Genomic DNA, 22904 nt, shown 5'->3' on the forward strand with positions numbered 1-22904 from the left:
ATAGGAGAACCCTTCATGGTTCTAGGTAGAACCCTTTTTGGTTCCAGGTAAAACTCTTTTGGGTTAAATGTAGAACGCTCTGTGGAAAGGGTTCTACATGGAACCCAAAATGGTTATACCTTGAACCAAAAAGGGTTCTAGATAGCACCTTTTTTTCTAAGAGTGTAGCCTATGAATTAAAGTTTACAGCGTAGGTGCACAGGTTGAGAGAATGTTGAGTAATCAAGGTGACAGACTGTGGCACATTCAATACCGCCTTGTACACTCTTTCCTGTAACTAGCTGATTTAGAGTGTAATCATTAGTCCAACAGTTGCAAACGAGAGTTTCTATTGAACAAATTCAGATGTTTATCCCTATTTCGTTCCGTTTGCTTCCGCTTAAAAAACATTTTTCAACAGAATCAGCGCAATGAATACACCCCTGATCACACGTAAACACAGTTCACTTTCATAGCAGCCACGTAGAAACAGCTCACTGTATATAGAATTCCTTCTCACAACTATCTACGCTCTCTCCTCCTCTCACATTTTCCCTTAGCTTGTGGACTTCGGTACGCAACACATCAGTTATCTGTGACCAAGCCAAACCTTCATATCATGACCGCTAACTGCACACAGCCTACATCGTTGTCACGTCATAGTCAACATAGCTACTACAACTAACACTTTAGTAAACCTGCTACAATCATTCAGTACAGTGTACAGTCAGCAGAAAGCAGTTTAGCAGTTACACCGGATGGCCCGGTGGCAATGAATTAACATAACCAAAAGCTTACCTTGACTTGGAAGAGTTCCAGTGTTGGATAGCCATAGCTATCAACACTCTCTGTTTGAGCCAGGTGTTTCAAATCAAATCAAATCCAATTGTATTGGTCACATACACATGGTTAGTAGATGTTAATGCGAGTGTAGCGAAATGCTTGTGCTTCTAGTTCCGACAATGCAGTAATATCTAACAAGTAATCTAACAAATTCACAACAACTACCTTATTCACACAAATGTAAAGAGATGAATAAGAATATGTACATATAAATATATGGATGAGCGATGGCCGTGCGGCATAGGCAAGATGCAGTAGATGGTATAGAATACAGTATATACATATGAGATGAGTAATGTAGGATATGTAAACATTATTAAAGTGGCGTTATTTAAAGTGACTAGTGATTCATTATTCAGTACATTTATTAAAGTGGCCAGAGATTTGAGTCTGTATGTTGGCAGCAGCCTCTATGTTAGTGATGGCTGTTTAACAGTCTGATGGCCTTGAGATAGAAGCTGTTTTTCAGTCTCTCGAACTGCATTCGATTCTAGCTAAGTAAGTGAAAGTGAAAGTGAAAAAATATACTATGAAATATTGCTGCCCAACACACACACACCTACCTCCTAAGGGATGAGTCAAGCCCTTAAACTAGACGTGATCATTCATAGGGATTCAGATCCAAGAGTGATTTGTCTCATCTCTCTCTCTCTCTCTCTCTCTCTCTCTCTCTCTTTCTCTCTCTCTCTCTCTCTCTCTCTCTCTCTCTCTCTCTCTCTCTCTCTCTCTCTCTCTCTCTCTCTCTCTCTCTTTCTCTCTCTCTCTCTCTTCTCCTTAATTTTGGAAGAAATGAATTTGCTCAAAACTGTTCAACTATCGTCTTTCTCTTTGAGTCAACTACTCACCATATTTGATGCACTAGCTAGCTGTAGCTAATGCTTTCACTACTTTGGTTGAGTGGACAACATGTCAGTTCATGCTGCAAGAGCTCTGATAGATTGGAGGACGTCCTCTGGAAGTTGTCATAATTACTGTGTAAGTCTATGGAAGGGGGTGAGAACCATGAGCCTCCTAGGTTTTGTATTGAAGTCAATGTACCCAGAGGAAGATGGAAGCTAGCTGTCCTCCGGCTACACCATGGTGCTACATCAGAGTGCTGTTGATGCTACTGTAGACCTTCATTGCAAAACACTGTGTTTTAATCAATTATTTGGTGACGTGAATATATTTAGTGTAGTTTTATCTAAAAAGGCTAATTTTTTTTAATGTTTCACTATTTTTATTTTTATGAAATTCCTTGAGGAGGATGGTCCTCCCCTTCCTCCTCTGAGGAGCCTCCACTGGAGGACGAGCTCATTGTTATGGCTGGAACGGAGTCAAACATGTAGTTTCCATATGTTCGATGTGTTTGATACCATTCCATTAATTTCATTCCAGCCCTTACAAGGAGCCCATCCTCCTATAGCTCCTCCCACCAGCCTCCTCTTACACCCACTCACACACAGTTTAAAATGTACTCAAATACAAACGCACACAAAAGCCACAGCTCCCTGAGGGCTTGTATACCAGTGCCGGAGACTTCTATCAGTCTGAGAGAGGTAGAGAGCAAGGGAGGAACAGACAAAGAGAGAGGAGGAGGAAAGAAAGGTAAATGCTTGGCTGGCTGTGTGCGTGGTTAGAATTCCTAATGGACATGTGTGTGAGTTTGACTGAGGAGCAGGCACCAAGCAGCAGCAGACCTAGGGGACAGAGCCCCGCTCTGTGGCCCAGCCAGAGAGACTGATCCTGGGGGAGAGTGGACAGAGCCTCAGCCTGTCTGGTGGTAACAAGATATTCTCCCTAACAGCCTGGTGATCATCATGGTGTCTCAATTCATCTAAGTAGTGGGCTGTGATTGGCGAATGATGTGGAAGTGAGTAATGAGATGGATTGTTTTGCAGATTAGAGTGGAAGTTTTCACACACACACACACACACACATCACTCCCAGTCAACATTCAGTGCATTGATACAATCAGAAAGATGCTGTTTGAATTTCCTGTGGTGTAACGGTTGGTTGGCTTGCATACACACACACACACACACACACACACACACACACACACACACACACACACACACACACACACACACACACACACACACACACACACACACACACACACACACACACACACACACACACACACACACACACACACACAGGCTGAGCAAATGTGAGCGCCCCACTTTCACTGAGCCAAATGACATCTGTAAACAGAGATCAGAAAAAGAGCATCAATTCATGTGGGACTGCTTTTATATTGACTTTATTCAACTGGCTTTGGGTCGCCAGGCAACAAACTCAAACAGTCTCTCTCTGTTCCACTTCCCAAATATCCTCTAGCATTAACATGAGTCTTTTTCTTTCAATAAGGACTGAACTGGGTTATCTATGATAATTATTACTGTGCTCATTAAGGAGCGTATGCTTGGATTTACAGTGTTACACCGGGAGAGCACAGAGACTGCAGACATCACACACCTCAGGCCTGTTACAGACGAGCTGGAATGACAACACGCCTAGTGATTCCACTGCCTTTTTAATCTGTCTATCAACCTCTCTCTCCTTTTCCTTCTCTGTCTCTGTCTTTTTCTCTCTCTGTCTGTCTCTCTTTCTCTGTGTCCCTTTCTCTCTCTGTGTCCCTCTCTTTCTCTCTCTCTCTCTCTCTCTCTCTCTCTCTCTCTCTCTCTCTCTCTCTCTCTCTCTCTTTCTCTCTCTCTCTCTGTGTGTCTCTGTCTCTGTCTCTGTCTCTGTCTCTGTCTCTGTCTCATTGCATGCGTACAGTGAAATGTTTCACAGCGATGTTGAAGACGCTAATGTAGTTGATCATGTGGACGGCCGTGTGACGGTGATGGCCTTAAAGCAGCAATCGGTAGTTGAAACAATGACAAAGAATGTGCCTCCCTGTTTCAGTAAAAAGTTGAGGGATGGGGCTGGAGAAATGTTACCACTCTGATAGACAGAGCTATGTATGAAAGGACTGACCATCCATGATATCAAAATTATAGTTTATAGTAACAACAGTTCAACTAAGCTCATGACGCATGTATAAGTTATATTCTTTAAGAGTCAATGGGTACATATCATAAATGTATAAGTTATATTCTTTAAGAATCAATGGGTACATATCATTCATTTATAAGTTATATTCTTTAAGAGTCAATGGGTACATATCATAAATGTATAAGTTATATTCTTTAAGAGTCAATGGGTACATATCATAAATGTATAAGTTATATTCTTTAAGAGTCAATGGGTACATATCATAAATGTATAAGTTATATTCTTTAAGAGTCAATGGGTACATATCATAAATGTATAAGTTATATTCTTTAAGAGTCAATGGGTACATATCATAAATGTATAAGTTATATTCTTTAAGAGTCAATGGGTACATATCATAAATGTATAAGTTATATTCTTTAAGAGTCAATGGGTACATATCATAAATGTATAAGTTATATTCTTTAAGAGTCAATGGGTACATATCATTCATTTATAAGTCCGCGAAAATGAATGTAGCAACTGCAGATTGCCACTTTAAGAGTCTGCTTCCCACGGCAGAGTCACCTCCTCATCCCTATTTAAATGTCCTCCTTAAACATCACACGTGGTTATTATCTGGCTCTAGTCTAACACCAGCAGCAGTGAATGCTAAATGGACAGGACTGTTAAATGTCAACTATTGACATGGCTGGTAGAAGATGGGAGACAGGCAGGTGGGGTGGCAGGGTGCTTATGTGGAGACATTCTCGTGTCTCTCATGCTGATATGACTCTTGTATGCAAGCGTGTGTGAGGGGGGTGGGGGTGCGTGTGTGAGGGGGGTGGGGGTGCGTGTGTGAGGGGGGTGGGGGTGCGTGTGTGAGGGTGGTGGGGGTGTGTGTGTCTGTCTCTGCAGGCAGGAATTGTTGTTTTTATTTGTAGTTGAGGTCAGCCTAAGTGTTTTGGGCAAAGGGGGTGTGTCTGGCTGGTTGTTTTGGGCAAAGGGGGTGTGTTTGGCTGATTGTTTTGGGCAAAGGGGGTGTGTCTGGTTGGTTGTTTTGGGCAAAGGGGGTGTGTCTGGCTGGTTGTTTTGGGCGGTGTCTGAACGGATGTGTTTGTGATGTTTGCTGAATTGCATACTACTTACTACTTATTCATGCAGAAGCAAAGTGGAGGTCAAACGTTTCTATTTGTGAGAGTGTGTGTAGTAGGGTGTGTTCACCATGTTCTCTGTGCTCTCTGCTCTCCTCGGGGTAATTTAAGAGGCGCTGACATGTCTCCTGTGTTTGTGTGGATCTACTTGGAGGCCGGGTTTTGATTGCACCAAGCAGGAAGGGCCTGTGCCCCTACTCCATGCCCAGAGAGGGGAGCCTTGGGCTGGATGCGGGGAGGGCTGCTCCCCCCTCCTCCTTCTCCAGGTTGGTAGTATTTCAGGCTCACTGGACAGCAGGGACAGGCTCGTAAATAGAGGTTTAACTGCTGAGCCGTTATGCCGGGTGAGCCCGGGTCATTCAGCGAGAGATCAGCTCCGTGATTGATGTTCCCCCAGTGCCAGGGGGAGAGAGGAGAGGGGGGCCAGGGGGCATGCCACAAAGCGGAAGCAGTGTACATGTCAAGGATGGCACTGCCCGTTCTCCCCCTGGGTTCCCCCTGCCACCCTATGCCCCTCAGCCAGCATTCATCCCTCTCTACACAGCAGGCGCTACAGCCTCACACACTGCATAGGGCTGCAGTAAGGACATCTTCAGGCCTCTCCCGCCTAATACCTCACACTGAAACATATATCATTGGTCCTTGAGGGCCACCACCCAGTAGGTTATTTTCAGGGGCCACAGATTGTGTTAGAGCTGCCCTCTAACATTCAGCTGTTGGAGGTGTTCAGTGTTCAGGCATCAACCCACTTGTCTTTATGCTCCTATTCTTGTTACATGGTCATGTTAGCAGGAGTAGACGGTGTGGTAAAGACTGTACTGTACCATGTGTTTATGAATGAATAATGTATAGCTTTTTGAAGTCATTTTTTTCAATGAGCTGGAGTGAGGGATGCTTGGTCGTTTGGCAGGGGGTGGTTGGGTCGTGTGGTTATAAGGACCCTTTATTGGCTGCCTCGAATGGGCAATACTCAAAGCTTTTAGAGAAAACATCCGATGGAGCCTTATAGTGCTCCCAGATTGGCAATGTGAATGGCAGCGTTCATACCTCCTCTGATGTGTGCGCGTGTGCGATGTATGTGAGAGCGGGGGAAGGGGAGGTGTGTGTGTGTTTTAGAGGTTTAAGTGTGTGTGTCTCCACAGGTTTGGGGGTGTGTGTGAGTGGTTTGTGGGTATCCGGTACGTAAATCACGTCTAGGCGTAGGCAAAAGGCTTTCAGGGGGCTTTTCACATGTTGACGTCTCAATCCACCACAGGGATTCTATAGAGCTGCCTTTTCATGTATTTATGGCAGGAGAGAGTAGGAGGGGATAAACAAACACAGGTCTTTTCTCTCTCTGTGTGGATCTAGTCTGAAGGAGAGAACCCCCCCCCCCCCCCCCCACCCCACGTGTACCGTAAGTGTTGAGATGTGTTCAGGCAGCCTGTTTAAATCACATAGCATTTATCTGTCTGGGAATTTCCTTTTTCTGTTATGTTTTTATGATGTAATTCTTCACTAGAGCCAAAAGGGTTCGCACCCCTTTCATAAGACAGTTTGTGTTCTGTTTTTGTAACTATTGGTACACTGGTCTTACAAATACCCCAGACTTAATTCATACAGAGCCAGATGTACCAATACTTACTACCTGTGCTAAGTTTACACCTGCTATTTTTAACAGGGAACGGATTACATAAAAAACCATGCAAAAAAGTGTCCCACTGGCCACAGTCAGTTCAACGTCTAGTTTTGATTTACATTTGGTTGAGTTGTCAAGTAAAGTGAATTCAACGTGTAATCAACAAACATTTTTTCCCCTGCCATTGGATTTAGGTTAAATTTAGGATTTAGGTTAAAACAAATTAAAAAAGAACATTCAAATACGAAATTCCCTTACGTTAATTACTTTTTGCAAATCCGGTCAGTTTTCCACCTTGATTCAACGACATCACATTGCATTTTTGGGTTGAAATGATGTTGATTCAACCATGTTTTGCCCAGTGGGGACCTTATTTGCTCCTATCTCATTCCTTAGCACAGAGTGGACAGACAGTGCTACAGAGTCAGACTACAGACAGACCCACTGTTAGAGCCTTTGTTATAGCAGGCTAGCACAGCAAGCAGGCATGTAGTCACTCGGAGTGAAGCAGCTCGACTGATAGATAGCACAGCACGCTCCTCAGAGAATCAGAGAGTAGCACTCTGTCTCCCCCCAGTGGTGCCGTACTGAACTGCATGGCCTCCTATGTTGTTATACAATCTATGATTAGTATGGGATTGGGTAGTCCATAGGTAGTGAGTGTTCATGTGGGTGTGTATGGGTGTCTGTGTGTACAGTATATCATTGTGTGTATGTGTGTGTGTGTGTTTTCATGTGTTTCATGTGTGTGTTCATGTGTCTGCACACGTGGGCATGTTGTTTGTCCATGTGTACAGTGTCTGTGTGTGGGGATGTACACTGAGTGGACAAAACATTAAGAACACCCCCTTTTTGCCCTCAGAACAGGCCTCAATTCGTCCGGGCATGGACTCTACAAGGTGTTGAAAGGGTTCAACAGGGATGCTGGCCCATTTTGACCCAACATCTTGACATGTTGACCCATGTTGACATTCTTGATACACACGGGAAACTGTTGAGCATGAAAAACCCAGCAGCGTTGCAGTCCTTGACACACTCAAACCGGTGCGCCTGTCACCTACTACCACACCCCGTTCAAAGGCACTTAAATATTTTGTATTCCTCATTCACCTCTGAATGGCGCACACACACAATCCATGTCTCAATTGTCTCAAGACTTAAAAATCCTTCTTTTACCTGTCTCCTCCCCTTCATCTACACTGATTGAAGTGGATTTAACAAGTGACATCAATAAGGGATCATAGCTTTCACCTGGATTCACCTGGTCAGTCTATGTCATGGAAAGAGCAGGTGTTCTTAATGTTTTGTACACTCAGTGTATGTCTCTGTGAGGGTGTGTGGGTACTGACAGCCAGGGCTTACTTCAGGCAGGCCTAGGATCAGATGCTTCACGCACCTACACCGAACCGTCTGAATCAGGGCTCTTTTATGGGCTATTGGGTTTAACCGGGGGGCTTTGTGCAGAGACACGGAGGGCAGGGGATAATCATATCGTGATGGCTCCATTGTTCCCAGCACACGTTTGTGCTCTAACACACTGTTATAGCACTGTGATACTGGGCACCTCAGACTCACAGAGCACTGCCTCTCTAATCCACTGGCGCTGGACATAAGAGACACACACACGCTGGCCCTGATCCTTCACCTCTGACCTCTTACCCCCGCTGGTCTGTTCTCGATACCTTCTCTCTCATCCTTTCTGGTGTGTCTCATCTCTATCCCTTTTCTTTCTCCTCTCCTCTCTTTCCACATTTCTGTTCTCTCTCATCTCTGCCCTCTTCACTCTCCTCTTCCCTGCAACTCTTCATCGTGTCATTGCAGTAAATGAGAATGTGTTACCTGTCAAAACAAAGGTTAACGACACAATCAATAAAAAATCCTTCTCTCCTCTCTCAGGAATGAAGCGTCCGTTCAGCCCACCCTCTGTGTTAGAGATGGAGGAGGACAGGAGCGGGTTAGGAGTGGGGATGGGGTTGACTGTGGACAGCGAGGTGTGCTGTGACCCACAGGAGGAGGGTGTAGTCCTGGGGGAGCAGCCAGGTCCAGTTGGGGGCGCCCTGCCCTCCTCTGACCACAGCAGGCCCAAGAGGGAGAGGAAGCAGCGCAGTTACACAGTGTGTGACGTGTGTAACATCCAGCTCAACTCCCCAGCCCAGGCCCAGATCCACTACAACGGCAAGTCTCACCAGAAGAGACTCAAACAGATAAGCAACGGGAAGATCCAGCACGGCAACACAGGTAGGACATCCCGCCCACTTTCTGCACTCTTCTGCAGCTGTACCCTACTCTACCACTACATTGTTTGAAAAAAAGGCTTCCAAAAGGGTTCTGCGGCTGTCCCCATAGGATAACTCTTTTCCGTTCCAGGTAGACCCCTTTCCACAGGGGGTTATACATTGAACCCAAAAGAGGTTCTTCAAAGGGCTGTCCTAAGGGCACAGCCGAAGAACCATTTTTGATTCAAGATAGAAAACGTTTTCCTAAGAGTGTACAGTACCCTACTCCACTATAACACTCTGAGGCTGCTCACCTCTGTAACCCCTTACCAGCTGAGGAGAGAAATGATAGTGTGCACACTTTTGACAAAGTGTGAATATGAGTTCTACCCCCCGAGGACACATCAAGCTGCATTATATAACCTAGTAAGGTGCATCGGTACTGTGTTCTTCCTGTTCCATCATACGTTCAGTACATTTCTAAGAGGACGCTGTGATAATGAGTATGACAAGTGAACATGGAGAGCTGCTACAGATGTAGGATCTTCATTTGATCGCACTGTTGCAGGAGAACTTTCCTGCAATGCAGGGATTGTATTTCAGGTTTAAAAAGGTTTCTGAAGTTTGTAATTCCCACATTGAAATTTCAGACATGACTTTCCTTTTTTATTTTTTTTATTTTTTTTTATTCAAACCCCAACAAAAATGTTGATTAATTATAATCCACATAATAATTCACATGTCCTGTTGCTGCAGGATTATTTTCCTGCTGTAGCAAACTGGCTCAACCCGTATAGCTGTGAATGGAAGTGTGTATAATGTAGAAGTGTGCATGGTTCTATATAGCCTTCCCTAGCCTGAGGCTGGACACAGAGGGAGGAGAACAAAGCTGAGTTAAGTCATTAATTGGCTGACTAATTCATTGCTGGTTATTTTAGATCGTTCTGGTTCCTGCACGCTCCAGGGTAGCTACAGCAGTGGCTGCAGTGGAGGTGCAGGTTTTCCCCGTAGATTTGAATATATAGTGAAACTGGCTACATGTTCAGAGGTTATTCCTTTCTGTCTCCCACTCTCTCTTTACTTGTAACCCTCCTACGCAGCTCGAAAACACTCTCACCAACCTGGAGAATCTGCTCCCAAACACTCATCACTCACTCTTGAATACTCTATCTCTATTTCTCTCTCTCTCTCTCACACACACACACACACACACACACACACACACACACACACACACACACACACACACACACACACACACACACACACACACACACACACACACACACACACACACACACACACACACACACACACACACACACACACATCTCTGCATGAAAACTAGTCTGACCCACTTCAGGTGCAGAAATCTCATACAAACAGTACATAATTACATAGCAACGGAGAGCACGGCAACGCTTGCCATGGCCACAGATTATTTGGCCCTGATTGGCTGCTGGAAGGCTGCTGGCAGGCTGCTGTAGGCATGGCGGTGCAGTGTGTTTCTACTCCAACCCTGTAGGGGGCAGCAGTGGGGCCAGACCTCCCTTGGGATTGCCTGGGAACCATGGTACATCTGATGCAGCACTACAGGAAGGTACACAAACAGTCAATAGTCACCCGCTTAGGTCGTTCAGATAACTGGCTTTGACAGTTAGTATACACCTGTGATGGCTGTGTGTAAACACAATGTAGCAGCAGTAATCTGGAAAGCAGAGAGATCACGATACACCCATACAAACATTCCACCTCTCCTCCTCTCTTCTCCTGTCTCTCTCACCCTCCCTTCACCCTCCCTCTCTCCTCTCCCCCTCTCTCTCTCACCCTCCACCTTCCCTCTCTCCCTCTCCCCCTTCCCTCTCTCCCTCTCCCTCTATGTAGTCACACAAGGAATAGTCGGCTTAGTAATGCAGCCATGCTGCCTGCAGGTGTGTTGCTCATGTGGACTTCCTTCTTTGCAGTCCTCCCAACCGTCGTCCTTTCCTGATTGCTTCATTGCTTCAGTGAGCCAGCACGCAGAGCCCAGCCCAGTCCAGTGCCTTGTGGCCAGTCAGTCTTTAAGAAGGATGGGCAGAATGAGGCCTGACGTGGCCACTGACCGTCACTGTCTAAGACCCGGGTCAGCTAGGGCATGGTAAAGACTCAGACCAACACACACACACAGACGCACGCAGGCTTTGTCCCCAGTACCCTGGCACAGCTCCGGCAGCAGAGAGAGATGGGGTGAGAGAGAGAAGGGGAGGGAGTGTGTGAGTGTGTGTGGTGTACGGTGCAGATTCCCTCTGACACACAGTCGCAATCATGCAGCCTTATCTGTGCTCACCTTCTGCTGACTCCCACAGCTCCCACAGCTCACACACACACACACACACACACACACACACACACACACACACACACACACACACACACACACACACACACACACACACACACACACACACACACACACACACACACACACACACACACACACACACACACATTGCAAACGTGTGGATGTTTGCAATCTGTGTGGATGTTGAAGGATGCGTGGTGTGTTTCCAGTATGTAAATGTATATTCGTGTGTGTGTGTGTGTGTGTGTGTGTGTGTGTGTGTGTGTGTGTGTGTGTGCCTCCCAAAGAATCCTCTCCATGTCAGCTTGTGTTACCCTTCCTCTCTGCTTCACTGAACTGACAGAGGGTCCAGGCTTTTCTTCTCTCTCTCTCTCGTTCCCTCTCTCTTACACACACAATCTCTCTCTCTCTACTCTCTAAACCCCAGCATAGGGTGATGGGCAACCACAGTGAATCTAAAAAGGCTTTAATTTCAGTTTCAGCTGTATATGATGATACAACTTTACTTACAGCATTCAGGTCAAATGCATTGTTAGTTGTTATAAGCAAGTATAAGCCCCTACTGTGTCTTCTAAATCAATTGAAATGTGTTATTTCTTTCTGTGTGTTTATTCTAAATGGCTACTATACTTTTTACGTTCCGTGGTCCTTTTGTGGTCATTTCGTGGTCATTTCCAAACCTCTTCAAACTACTCCTATAACAAAATATCAACTGAGAAACACGATGTGAAAACAAGTATTATTTATTAGAAAATATGATATTGTATTATTTGGAATGCGGATGAACAATGTCCTGTACGGGCACGTTATTCAGTGTTTCCCCTTGTTGGACCGACGGCGGTGGCGGGCTCTCTTCTTAGTTGAACCACGGGGGGTCACCCACACGGTTTGAGCATCTTTACAGCCACCTGTCTCCCTCTCAGCTCCTCTCTCCTTGTGTTCGTCTCCATGGAGCTCTAATGCAACCATTATCTACGGAAAGAAAATAAATGCGGTCTAATTAGGAAAACAAAATACATATTTTAATTCATGCGCCAAGGTAAAATGTATTGATAACACTGTGGTGTTTATAATGACATGTACAGTAAGTCAAATGTCAGCCGTATATATAACTACAATGGGTATATGTCACTATATGGACCAGTCTATTGTTGTTCCTAAAGCCTTTCTCAGACCCCCTCATACCCCGAATCGTTCCTTCACATCACATTACCTGCAGTAGTCCTCTGACACTGAAGGTGAGCAGCAGGCCCATGCCGTACAACCAGCAGCAAAGAGCCAGAAACATGCAGCCTGCAGCCTTTATCCTCCTCTCTTCTGCCCCAGTAATCACTTCCACCATCTTCTTCCACACAAGCTCACTTGCTCCCGCTCTCTCCCTACTCCTGAGCTCAGCTACTCGGGTGCGAAGCGTTCTGAGGCTGGCCGTGGAATCACTGGTTGTCTGGCACAAAGCACTAACGTCTCTGTATTTCTGGTCAATACTGTTTCTGGCCTGGGTGGTAGTGGCCTTGTCCGAGCCACAATGGCCCACAGGGCAGGAGCCTATCTCCTGTTTCTGTAGCATGATGCAGCTTGATGTATCCGCCCTGGATAGGACACAAGTCTGTCGCAGGGCCTTACCCCCAATCCACCTCCTTAATGTGTGCCAAGCTGAGAGGCATCGGGTCCCATTTTCAGAGTCTTTGGTATGACTCGACCGTGGATAAACCACCCGACCTTCCAATCTCAGGGCGGACACTCTAGCGACAAGGCCACTGAGTCGTTTAGTGTTGTGTGTAGCGACCCGGGTCGCAGTGGGTTCCGAGCTGACCATAACACAAGCCTCTCCGGGGAACTTGTACCAACTGTGTCCAGTGGTCTCGCTGGTGTTCTGTTTGGTCCAGGGTTGTTGATGGAAGTTGATGGTGCTGGTGTTCAGGTCAATGTGAGGCGTGCTGGCCCACCGCCTAATGCCGATGGGGGGCATCAGGGCATCCCGAAAAACCGTGCCGTCCAGGTGTTGTAGTGCCAAGATTACATGCACCAACAAATGAATACTGATAGAGTACAAAGCCATCTCTCAATCAGTTAACTGGCTGAGCAAATTCAAAAAGCAACTACTCTCTACAGAGATAGGTGAGTTGTGGTGTTCAGAATGTTTGATTGGACTGTTGTGCCCTAGGTGTCTATGATGTCACAGAGGGCATCCAACATGTCACCTGGGTTGAAGATAACTAGCATGTCACCCCACCCTCCTTTATGACATCATTGCGATATAGATGCGGTAAAAAGGTCAATCGAACTCAGCCAATCAAAGGAATTGTAGATCATGGCGCTTGCAACGCCAGGGATATGGGTTCGATTCCCACGGGGGACCAGTACGGGGGGAGGGGGGGGGAACGATGGAAATGTATGTCGCTCACTACTGTAAGTCGCTCTCGGTAAGAGTGTCTTCTAAATGACTATAACTCAGGCTTTTGTTTTTCACACCACGTAGAGGTATAAATCGGAGAATAGTGCTTGTTTGAATGTCAACCCCAACACATGTTCATGTCATCGTTCCCAATCAACTGCATTACAGTTAAAAAACGACTGACCACCATCAATGATTTCTGTACGCTAGGTATGCTAACCAGCTTACACGAACGGGAGTTTGCATTAAACAGCCACTTCTTCTGAACCTAAAAAAGGGACAACTTCTACATGGTGTGCAGCAAAAACAGCCAAATATAACCACACCGTGGGTCTGTTACGATACATAAATCATGACGGGTTTGACGAATATCCACTTTGTAGGAACAGATTTGTTGAATGTGCCCAATCTGATCAATGCAGCGGCTGCGTTCCATTTACTGCATCTATGGTCAAGTTGAAAACCATAGAATTCATTTAATATGTACTGTAATGCTGTAAACTCTGGTGTTTCTCATTCTGGAGCTGGTTCTCCATATTCTTTTTCAATGTTTTAAATGGTGAGCCAACATGTTCTGAGCACTTTTATCTCCAAAACTAGTTTTGTATTGGCTCTCTCTTGTCTCTCTGCAGCAGATATATAGTGAGCAATATGTTTGGAACATCGAATTACAATACAATTGCAGTATTGAATCGCAATACATATCGAGGGTCCTTGGCAATTCCCAGACCTACTGTTCACCACTGCCCCATAAAGTACCAGCCACCATGGTCTCTATTCGTCTATTGAGGGATTAGGATCAGCATGGCCATCGCCCCGCGCAAGGACAGCATCACCAGCCAGCCAGCGCCTCCCAAAATATTTTGAGAACCATTTAAAGGGGGTGTCGGGGGCATATGGCTCCCTTGACGTTGAGTCTGCCGGGGCGGGACAGGTCCACGAACACGTGGGTGAGATGCATGGTGGGATAGATCATCCTCCTCTTTGTTTGGGGTGAGGCAGGGAGGGAGGAGGGGGGACAGTGGCTTGATCTGATTTGACCTGATGTCACTAGAGGGTGTGGCTTGATCTGATTTGACCTGATGTCACTAGAGGGTGTGGCTTGATCTGATTTGACCTGATGTCACTAGAGGGTGTGGCTTGGTCTGATTTGACCTGATGTCACTAAAGGGTGTGGCTGCTCAGACCACAGTAAAGGCTGTGTCTGAGTTACTATTTGTTATTTTCTGCTTGGCATTTCATATCTTCGAGCTTTGAGAAAGTGTGTGTGTGTGTGTGTGTGTGTGTGTGTGTGTGTGTGTGTGTGTGTGTGTGTGTGTGTGTGTGTGTGTGTGTGTGTGTGTGTGTGTGTGTGTGTGTGTGTGTGTGTGTGTGTGTGTGTGTGTGTGTGTGTGTGAAACTGAGAGAGAGACTGCCTCTACCTCTTTCATGGTTCTGATCTCCACTGAGCTCTCTCCACTGGCTTCCAGTTGAAGCTCGCATCCGCTACAAGACCATGGTGCTTGCCTACGGAGCTGTGAGGGGAACGGCACCTCCGTACCTTCAGGCTCTGATCAGGCCCTACACCCAAACAAGGGCACTGCGTTCATCCACCTCTGGCCTGCTCGCCTCCCTACCTCTGAGGAAGTACAGTTCCCGCTCAGCCCAGTCAAAACTGTTCGCTGCTCTGGCACCCCAATGGTGGAACAAACTCCCTCACGACGCCAGGTCAGCGGAGTCAATCACCACCTTCCGGAGACACCTGAAACCCCACCTCTTTAAGGAATACCTAGGATAGGACAAAGTAATCCTTCTAACCCCCCCCCCCCCCTTAAAAGAGTTAGATGCACTATTGTAAAGTGGTTGTTCCACTGGATATCATAAGGTGAATGCACCAATTTGTAAGTCGCTCTGGATAAGAGCGTCTGCTAAATGACTTAAATGTAAATGTAATGTAAATGATCTTTCTCCTATCTCCACGGCCTAGGATAAAGCTTGTTGTTGTGATGTGTGTCTGTGTGTGTGTCTCTTCATGGTCCCTGTCTGTCTGTCTCTATCTCTCTCTCTCACTCTGTTTTAATAAAGCGTGAGGGATTGGATTAAAGGCTGGGATTTTCTGCATGAATGCATTTGCGCATCTGCGTTTTATTTTTGTGCCGCCTCGCCATTTTCCCATTTTATTTATTCCCTGTGGAGGGAAATGACTTTCCTCGCTCACTGTGCCTTTGTGTGTGTGTGTGTGTGTGTGTGTGTGTGTGTGTGTGTGTGTGTGTGTGTGTGTGTGTGTGTGTGTGTGTGTGTGTGTGTGTGTGTGTGTGTGTGTGTGTGTGTGTGTGTGTGTGTGTGTGTGTGTGTGTGTGTGTGTGTGGACGTTTGTGCATGTGTCATATTGTTTGCAGCAGCGTCGAGGCACACCTTAAGCCTTGGGTATCACCACATGTAGCAAGTCAGTCCCTGATTGGTCCATCTGAAGTGTCTGTCAATCTGTCAGCTGCAAACATATCCCTATGCCGCCTGTAGAAGACTCCAGTGTCTCCTCACAGCATATGCAAACACTTTGGCTGTGTAGTCGTTTAGCTGTGCACTCTGTCTCTGCCCCCCTCGCCCTGGGGTTTGGTCCTTTGTGTCCCACCGGTTTAGACTCTGGGAAAAGGTTGTGTTCCGGATCGGCACGCAGGGCCCGGTGGAGCGGAAAAGGTCTGGAGCAGGGAGACCGTAGAGAGAAGAGAAGGAATAGACCACCAAACGTCTGTCTGTCTGTCTTTACTGTTTACCACTGTCTGTCTGTCTGTCTTTACTGTTTACCACTGTCCGTCTGTCTGTCTGTCTTTACTGTTTACCCATGTCTGTCTGTTTGTCTGTCTGTGTGTGTGTCTGTCTTTGTTGTTTACCAATGTCTGTCTGTCTGTGAGTGTGTCTATTGTTTACCAATGTCTGTCTGTCTGTCTATTGTTTACCAATGCCTGTCTGTCTGTCTGTCTGTTTTTACTGTTTACCACTGTCTGTCTGTCTGTCTGTCTGTCTGTCTGTCTGTCTGTCTGTCTGTCTGTCTGTCTGTCTGTCTGTCTGTCTGTCTGTCTGTCTGTCTGTCTGTCTGTCTGTCTGTCTGTCTGTCTGTCTGTGTGTCTTTACTGTTTACCACTGTCTGTCTGTGTGTCTGTCTTTACTGTTTACCCCTGTCTGTTTGTCTGTCTGTGTGTGTGTGTGTGTCTGTCTTTGTTGTTTACCAATGTCTGTCTGTCTGTCTGTGTGTCTGTCTTTACTGTTTACCCCTGTCTGTTTGTCTGTCTGTGTGTGTGTGTGTGTGTCTGTCTTTGTTGTTTACCAATGTCTGTCTGTCTGTGTGTCTGTCTATTGTTTACCAATGTCTGTCTATTGTTTACCAATGTCTGTCTGTCTGTCTGTTTGCCTGCCTGTCTGTCTGTCTGTCGGTCTCTCCTGTGGAGACTAGGCTGTACTCACTATCTGTTTTCATTTAGTTTAAATATCCAAAGCATATCCAAGGGTTTTGATGTCACACAGCGCTCTGTCAAATGAATAGAACATTCTTCCACTTTCTTAAATGGCACAGAATATCAATCCCCGCATTTCCTCTGTTCCCTTTTTAATGCATTTTCTCGCTTATTGAACCGACCTGCAGTGTTCAACCATTGAATTGTATATCTTTGTGTTCAACAGCCTGTTACATTCTCTGTTTGTAATGGCTGTCTAGTCATCATAACAGCCTTGTCTGTTTGGTCGGACCCCGCTACAGGACCCTCCACCCCAGGCCCTTGGTGAGAAAGCCCAAGGAAAGGCTGTGTTTCTGGGCAGTGCACAGCCTCACTTCCCCCTCTCTCCCTGCAGCATATTATCCATACTCCAGGCCCCATAATTAGTTTTTCACCTTTATTTAACCAGATAAGTCAATTGAGAACCAATTGTCATTTACAATAACGACCTGGCCAAGAGGCACAACATTGTAACAGTGAACAGGACATCACAACAAATAAATAAAACTATACAGAGGAAATGTACAAATTCATCAAATATACAACAATAAGAAATTCACAGTGGGTTTGAGTAGAAAAATAAAAGGTGTAAGAATATTTTCAAGATAATATACAACGCAGAGGACGAGAGGTCAATAGAGTAATATCAATGGGGTCAGAGACCTGGGAGGAATTTCAGTCCGGGACTCATAGCTACATGGCAAGTTCTCATTGGTCCAAATTGTTTATACATTGAACCTGACATAGGATACTTGTTATTTGGGCATTGGTCCAGTTTTATTGCAAGGAATTCTAATTGGTCAACCACTGGCTAGGGCTGGGTTATAAAACTACATCCTGTCCCTTTGTTCTGTGGAGAGAATCACTGAGGACAGGGGAGAATGAACATCTACCTCTCAGCATAACATCGCTTCTTTGAATAATATGTTTTAGAATGAATGTGGTGGGATGGATGTGTCAACTAAGAAGACCCAGATTACACCAGAGTGGTTTATTACCTCTGATAGAGGGATAGTAGAGGAGAGAGGTGCTGGGCGGTGGGAGAGGGAGATAGAGGGTGATAAAGGGTGGACGGAGTAAAGGAAAGACAGGGAGGCAAATGGATGAGGAATGGTGAACACGAAAGCCAAATTGAGAGGAGGAGGAGAGAGGTGGTGAGAGGGGAATGAGAAAGAGGAGAGAGAGAGAGAGAGGAAGAGGAGAGAGGTGGTGAGAGGAGAATGAGAGAGAGATAGATAGAGAGAGAGAGCGAGAGAGAGAGAGAGAGAGGAGGAGGAGAGAGGTGGTGAGAGGGGAATGAGAGAGAGAGAGGAGGAGGAGAGAGGTGGTGAGAGGGGAATGAGAGAGAGAGAGAGGAGGAGGAGAGAGGTGGTGAGAGTGGAATGAGAGAGAGATAGAGAGGAGGAGGAGAGAGGTGGTGAGAGGGGAATGAGAGAGAGAGAGAGAGAGAGAGAGCGAGAGAGAGAGAGAGAGAGAGAGAGAGAGAGAGAGAGAGAGAGAGAGAGAGAGAGAGAGAGAGAGAGAGAGAGAGAGAGAGAGAGAGAGAGAGAGAGAGAGAGAGAGAGAGAGAGAGAGAGAGAGAGAGAGAGAGAGAGAGAGAGAGAGAGAGAGAGAATACCTGACCACTGTGACTGACCCAAACTTAAGGAAAGCTTTGACTATGTACAGACTCAGTGAGCATAGCCTTGCTATTGAGAAAGGCCGCCGTAGGCAGACATGGCTCTCAAGAGAAGACAGGCTATGTGCACACTGCCCACAAAATGAGGTGGAAACTGAGCTGCACTTCCTAACCTCCTGCCCAATGTATGACCATATTAGAGAGACATATTTCCCTCAGATTACACAGATCCACAAAGAATTCGAAAACAAATCCAATTTTGATAAACTCCCATATCTACTGGGTGAAATTCCACAGTGTGCCATCACAGCAGCAAGATTTGTGACCTGTTGCCACAAGAAAAGGGCAACCAGTGAAGAACAAACACCACTGTAAATACAACCCATATTTATGTTTATTTATTTTAACTTGTGTGCTTTAACCATTTGTACATTGTTACAACACTGCATATATATAATATGACATTTGTAATGTCTTTATTGTTTTGAAACTTCTGTATGTGTAATGTTTACTGTTCATTTTTATTGTTTATTTGACTTTTGTATATTACCTACCTCACTTGCTTTGGCAATGTTAACACATGTTTCCCATGCCAATAAAGCCCCTTGAATTGAATTGAATTGAATTGAATTGAGAGAGAGAGAGAGAGAGAGAGAGAGAGAGAGAGAGAGAGAGAGAGAGAGAGAGAGAGAGAGAGAGAGAGAGAGAGAGAGAGAGAGAGAGAGAGAGAGAGAGAGAGAGAGAGAGAGAGAGAGAGAGAGAGAGAGAGAGAGAGAGAGAGAGAGAGAGAGAGAGAGAGAGAGAGAGAGAGAGAGAGAGAGAGAGAGAGAGAGACTGTCATTTACCCAGAGAGACACACAGATAAACACTGTCATTTACCCAGTGAAGATGGGCTGCCCAGTAATGGACACATGATAGATGGCCATTGGAAGTTTGTACTAGCCCAAAGTTCACACACACTTACCATCTGTCACATCTGACGTGTGGTTTTACTAGTGCCGTTGACTCATTCCTGGTTCCCTGTATGTGTTTTGCTCCCTGGGGACTCATATTGAGACAGCTCAGAATGAACAGAGGTACAGTATAGAGGTGTGGAGGAGAAAGAGAGGAGGGGAGATTGAGGTGTGAGAGAGAGAGAGAGAGAGAGAGAGAGAGAGAGAGAGAGAGAGAGAGAGAGAGAGAGAGAGAGAGAGAGAGAGAGAGAGAGAGAGAGAGAGAGAGAGAGAGAGAGAGAGAGAGAGAGAGAGAGAGAGAACATTTGAAATGTCTATATTCTTGAAAAAAATTGTGAGTGTAATGTTTACTAATGCTTCTCTTGTTTATTTCCCTTTGGCTTTTTGTTTATTCCATTCGCTTTGTCAATGTAAACATATTGTTCCCGTGCCAACACAGCCCTTTGAATAGAAAACATGAGAGAGAGAGAGAGAGAGAGAGAGAGAGAGAGAGAGAGAGAGAGAGAGAGAGAGAGAGAGAGAGAGAGAGAGAGAGAGAGAGAGAGAGAGAGAGAGAGAGAGAGAGAGAGAGAGAGAGAGAGAGAGAGAGAGAGAGAGAGAGAAAATGCAGAGGGTGTCGTGGAAAATCATTTCAAATACAATGCTTACCAGAACTTTGTAAAATCAAACATGCTTTTTATTACAATTGTATAGCCAACTGGCATGTCCCCGCGGAACACACACCTCCCAGAAGTCCATTTCCTATATTTATACACACATAGTATTATGTCCATCCCCTATGCAAATGAAGTTTCCTTTCTGAAGTCATTCCCCACCATCATCCTTTAGTTCAAGCTTCCTACTTGTTCACGCCCTATAACGCCATCTGCTTTCAATTAGTTTATAATGGTGGCTGGACCCCCTATCTTAGTGTGTCCAATTCTCTTAGGCGCCTACATGTCTGGTCTCATGCACTTAAGGGAATCAGCAGACTATATATCTAGGTGTCCAATTTCCCTAGGCGCCTACGTGTCTCTGGTATGTGTCCTGAGTGGAATTTGTCAGACTATGTGTCTGTTCTAGCATTAGTGTGTCCAGTTGCCCTTTGTTCTGCTCTCCCCTATCCTTAGTGTGTGCAATTGTCTTAGAAGTCTATTTTTAATGTTCAGCTAGCTTATACATCTATGTGCTGTCCTATACATCTCATTTTACTCCTACAAACCCTCCTCTGGGGCTTATTAGCCACATAAATTATACAAACATGACTTTGGGATAGTAAATGAGAATACCTATGATGGACAAGAAAATATAAAAAACAGAGTAAAGCATAGAAACCAACTGGACCAAACATCTCCAAATGATTAATATTAAAATAGGAGTAAAAGATCCAATTAGAAACATTCAATAAAACCTAACTAGACAAAACATTTCAACATTATTCCCCCGTGCAGACACCTACCAACCTTTGTTAGATGATTTAATACATGGGCCATAGACACTTGTAACCGGAATACCCTCTGTCACCTAACATGTTTTTGTAAAATGATCCTATTTTTAGAAGGCAAAACTAACTTTAATTAAAAGAAAATATATATGTTCATCGATATATATATAAAAATTCAAAGAAACATACAAAGAACACAAAGCATTAGGCAAAATAAAAATGCTAAACCCCATTATCTAGAAGCACAGTCCTCATCCTTACAAATAAAACAATCTCCTCTTTGACACTTGGCACAGAAAAAAGGTTCCGGGTGATGGTTATGACCATCCTCATGAATTTTTGTACACCACTTGCAATTGTGACGCAAATGACACTTTTTGTGGACATGTATAAGTAAACATTCATCTGAACTGGGTAATTTAACATATACATGGAAACCATCCTTACGAAAATCGTGACACGCATGACCACCCCCCCCAATCACTTCATAGAGACAGTTAGGGTTACCAAAGGGGCAGTCAAGAGGTCCTCCGACCGCATTGCAAGGCTTTCCATACTTATTGGTATAATTGCCTGGGCTTCCCGGTACAGGATCAATCACCACAGGAGGGTCATCTCTCCTTACAGACATCTGTTTAACTGTTGTCTGAACCACAATTGACTTCACCAGGAGTATAACACAACAAAATACAATACCCAGAGTCAATAACCCTCCTTCCAACACGATGGCCATCCTAACAAACATGGCTCCCCACTTTCCTAACGCTAGGTCCAACCAATCCCATACATGAGAGTCTAAACCAGCATTAGCCGTTACTTCTGCTCATAATCCTTTGAGTTTGTCCATATCAATATTGGGAATAAAGGTGCAACAGTCATCCCCAAACATGACACAAACTCCACCCTTCTCCGCTAAGAGCTAATTGAGAGCCTGTCTATTTTGCCAAGTCATTTTACTGGTAGCCTGTACCTGTTCCTCCAACGCCGTCAGATCCGAGTCAGTATAGTTAATGAATCTCTGTTGGTTGTAGTATATATAATTAATCCACTCTAAGTTTTTATTTGGTCTTATCCACAAAAATATAGATTCAAATCCTGATTTAACCTCATCTCTGGCCTTGAAATCCCTAGGTACACCTCTAAGCAGTCCAATTGCATTAAGGTTTACCTCAGGATCCTTCTCATACGCCCTTTTAACCCTAGGATTAACATAGTCATCATGGGGGGAGTTAATAATGGTAACCTGTTGGATTGTTCTAACTAAGGCACAAAGACCAATCCATTCATTATGCAATACATTCAACAATTTGTTTTTTCCACACATCCAGAAACTATTCATTAACAACCCTTTATCATTATTTCTACGAACTCCCGCAGTCTCTAGCACCCAAATAATATCACATTCTACAGTGGTGTTTCCTACATCAATTCCTTCGGTGTTATGGCTGTAAAAACATTCATATTTTCCTTTAACCACAGTACTTCTGTCTAATTGAGGTCCATTTGATTCAGTTCTAATGATATAGGCAGCACAATCATTATCTCCCAGCATGGTCTTATTCAACATAGTTTTACCCCTAGTGCTTACCCAGAGCAATCCTTCATTCTATGTCACACAAGGGAATAGAATACTTTCTATTGGTACAATGGTCATTTTTCCAATTTACACAGTTTTTAAATGATGCTGGTTCAGAGACTATTAAAAGATCAGACAAAGGTGATTTTCTTCACAAAATACAATTGTCCATTCTGTGTCTGTTTGCCATATACTTAGCCCATTCGTACCACTCGTTCTTCAATACTTCTTCTCGTGTGCTGTCCTTGAGTGGTTCTAATATATCTAATTCTGTCGCTTTTTCAATGTTCTTATCTTGAGGTAGATCATTAGAGTTTATCAGAAAGTTCCAAATGTCAGTAAAAAACTCTCCTG

At 44.9% G+C, this 22904-nt stretch overlaps 1 protein-coding gene across 1 annotated transcript in view; it reads left to right on the forward strand.

Annotated features, from left to right (window-relative positions):
* The window catches only part of LOC139578791 (zinc finger protein 385C-like), a 221507-nt gene that overhangs the window by 78817 nt on the left and 119786 nt on the right, over positions 1-22904 (forward strand). The window contains exon 2 of the mRNA XM_071406811.1: positions 8455-8796. Within this exon, the coding sequence (XP_071262912.1) occupies positions 8455-8796 (342 nt within the window). The remainder of the gene's footprint in view (positions 1-8454; positions 8797-22904) is intronic.

This window comes from Salvelinus alpinus, chromosome 1 (assembly GCF_045679555.1).
Source record: "Salvelinus alpinus chromosome 1, SLU_Salpinus.1, whole genome shotgun sequence".
NCBI lineage: Eukaryota > Metazoa > Chordata > Actinopteri > Salmoniformes > Salmonidae > Salvelinus > Salvelinus alpinus.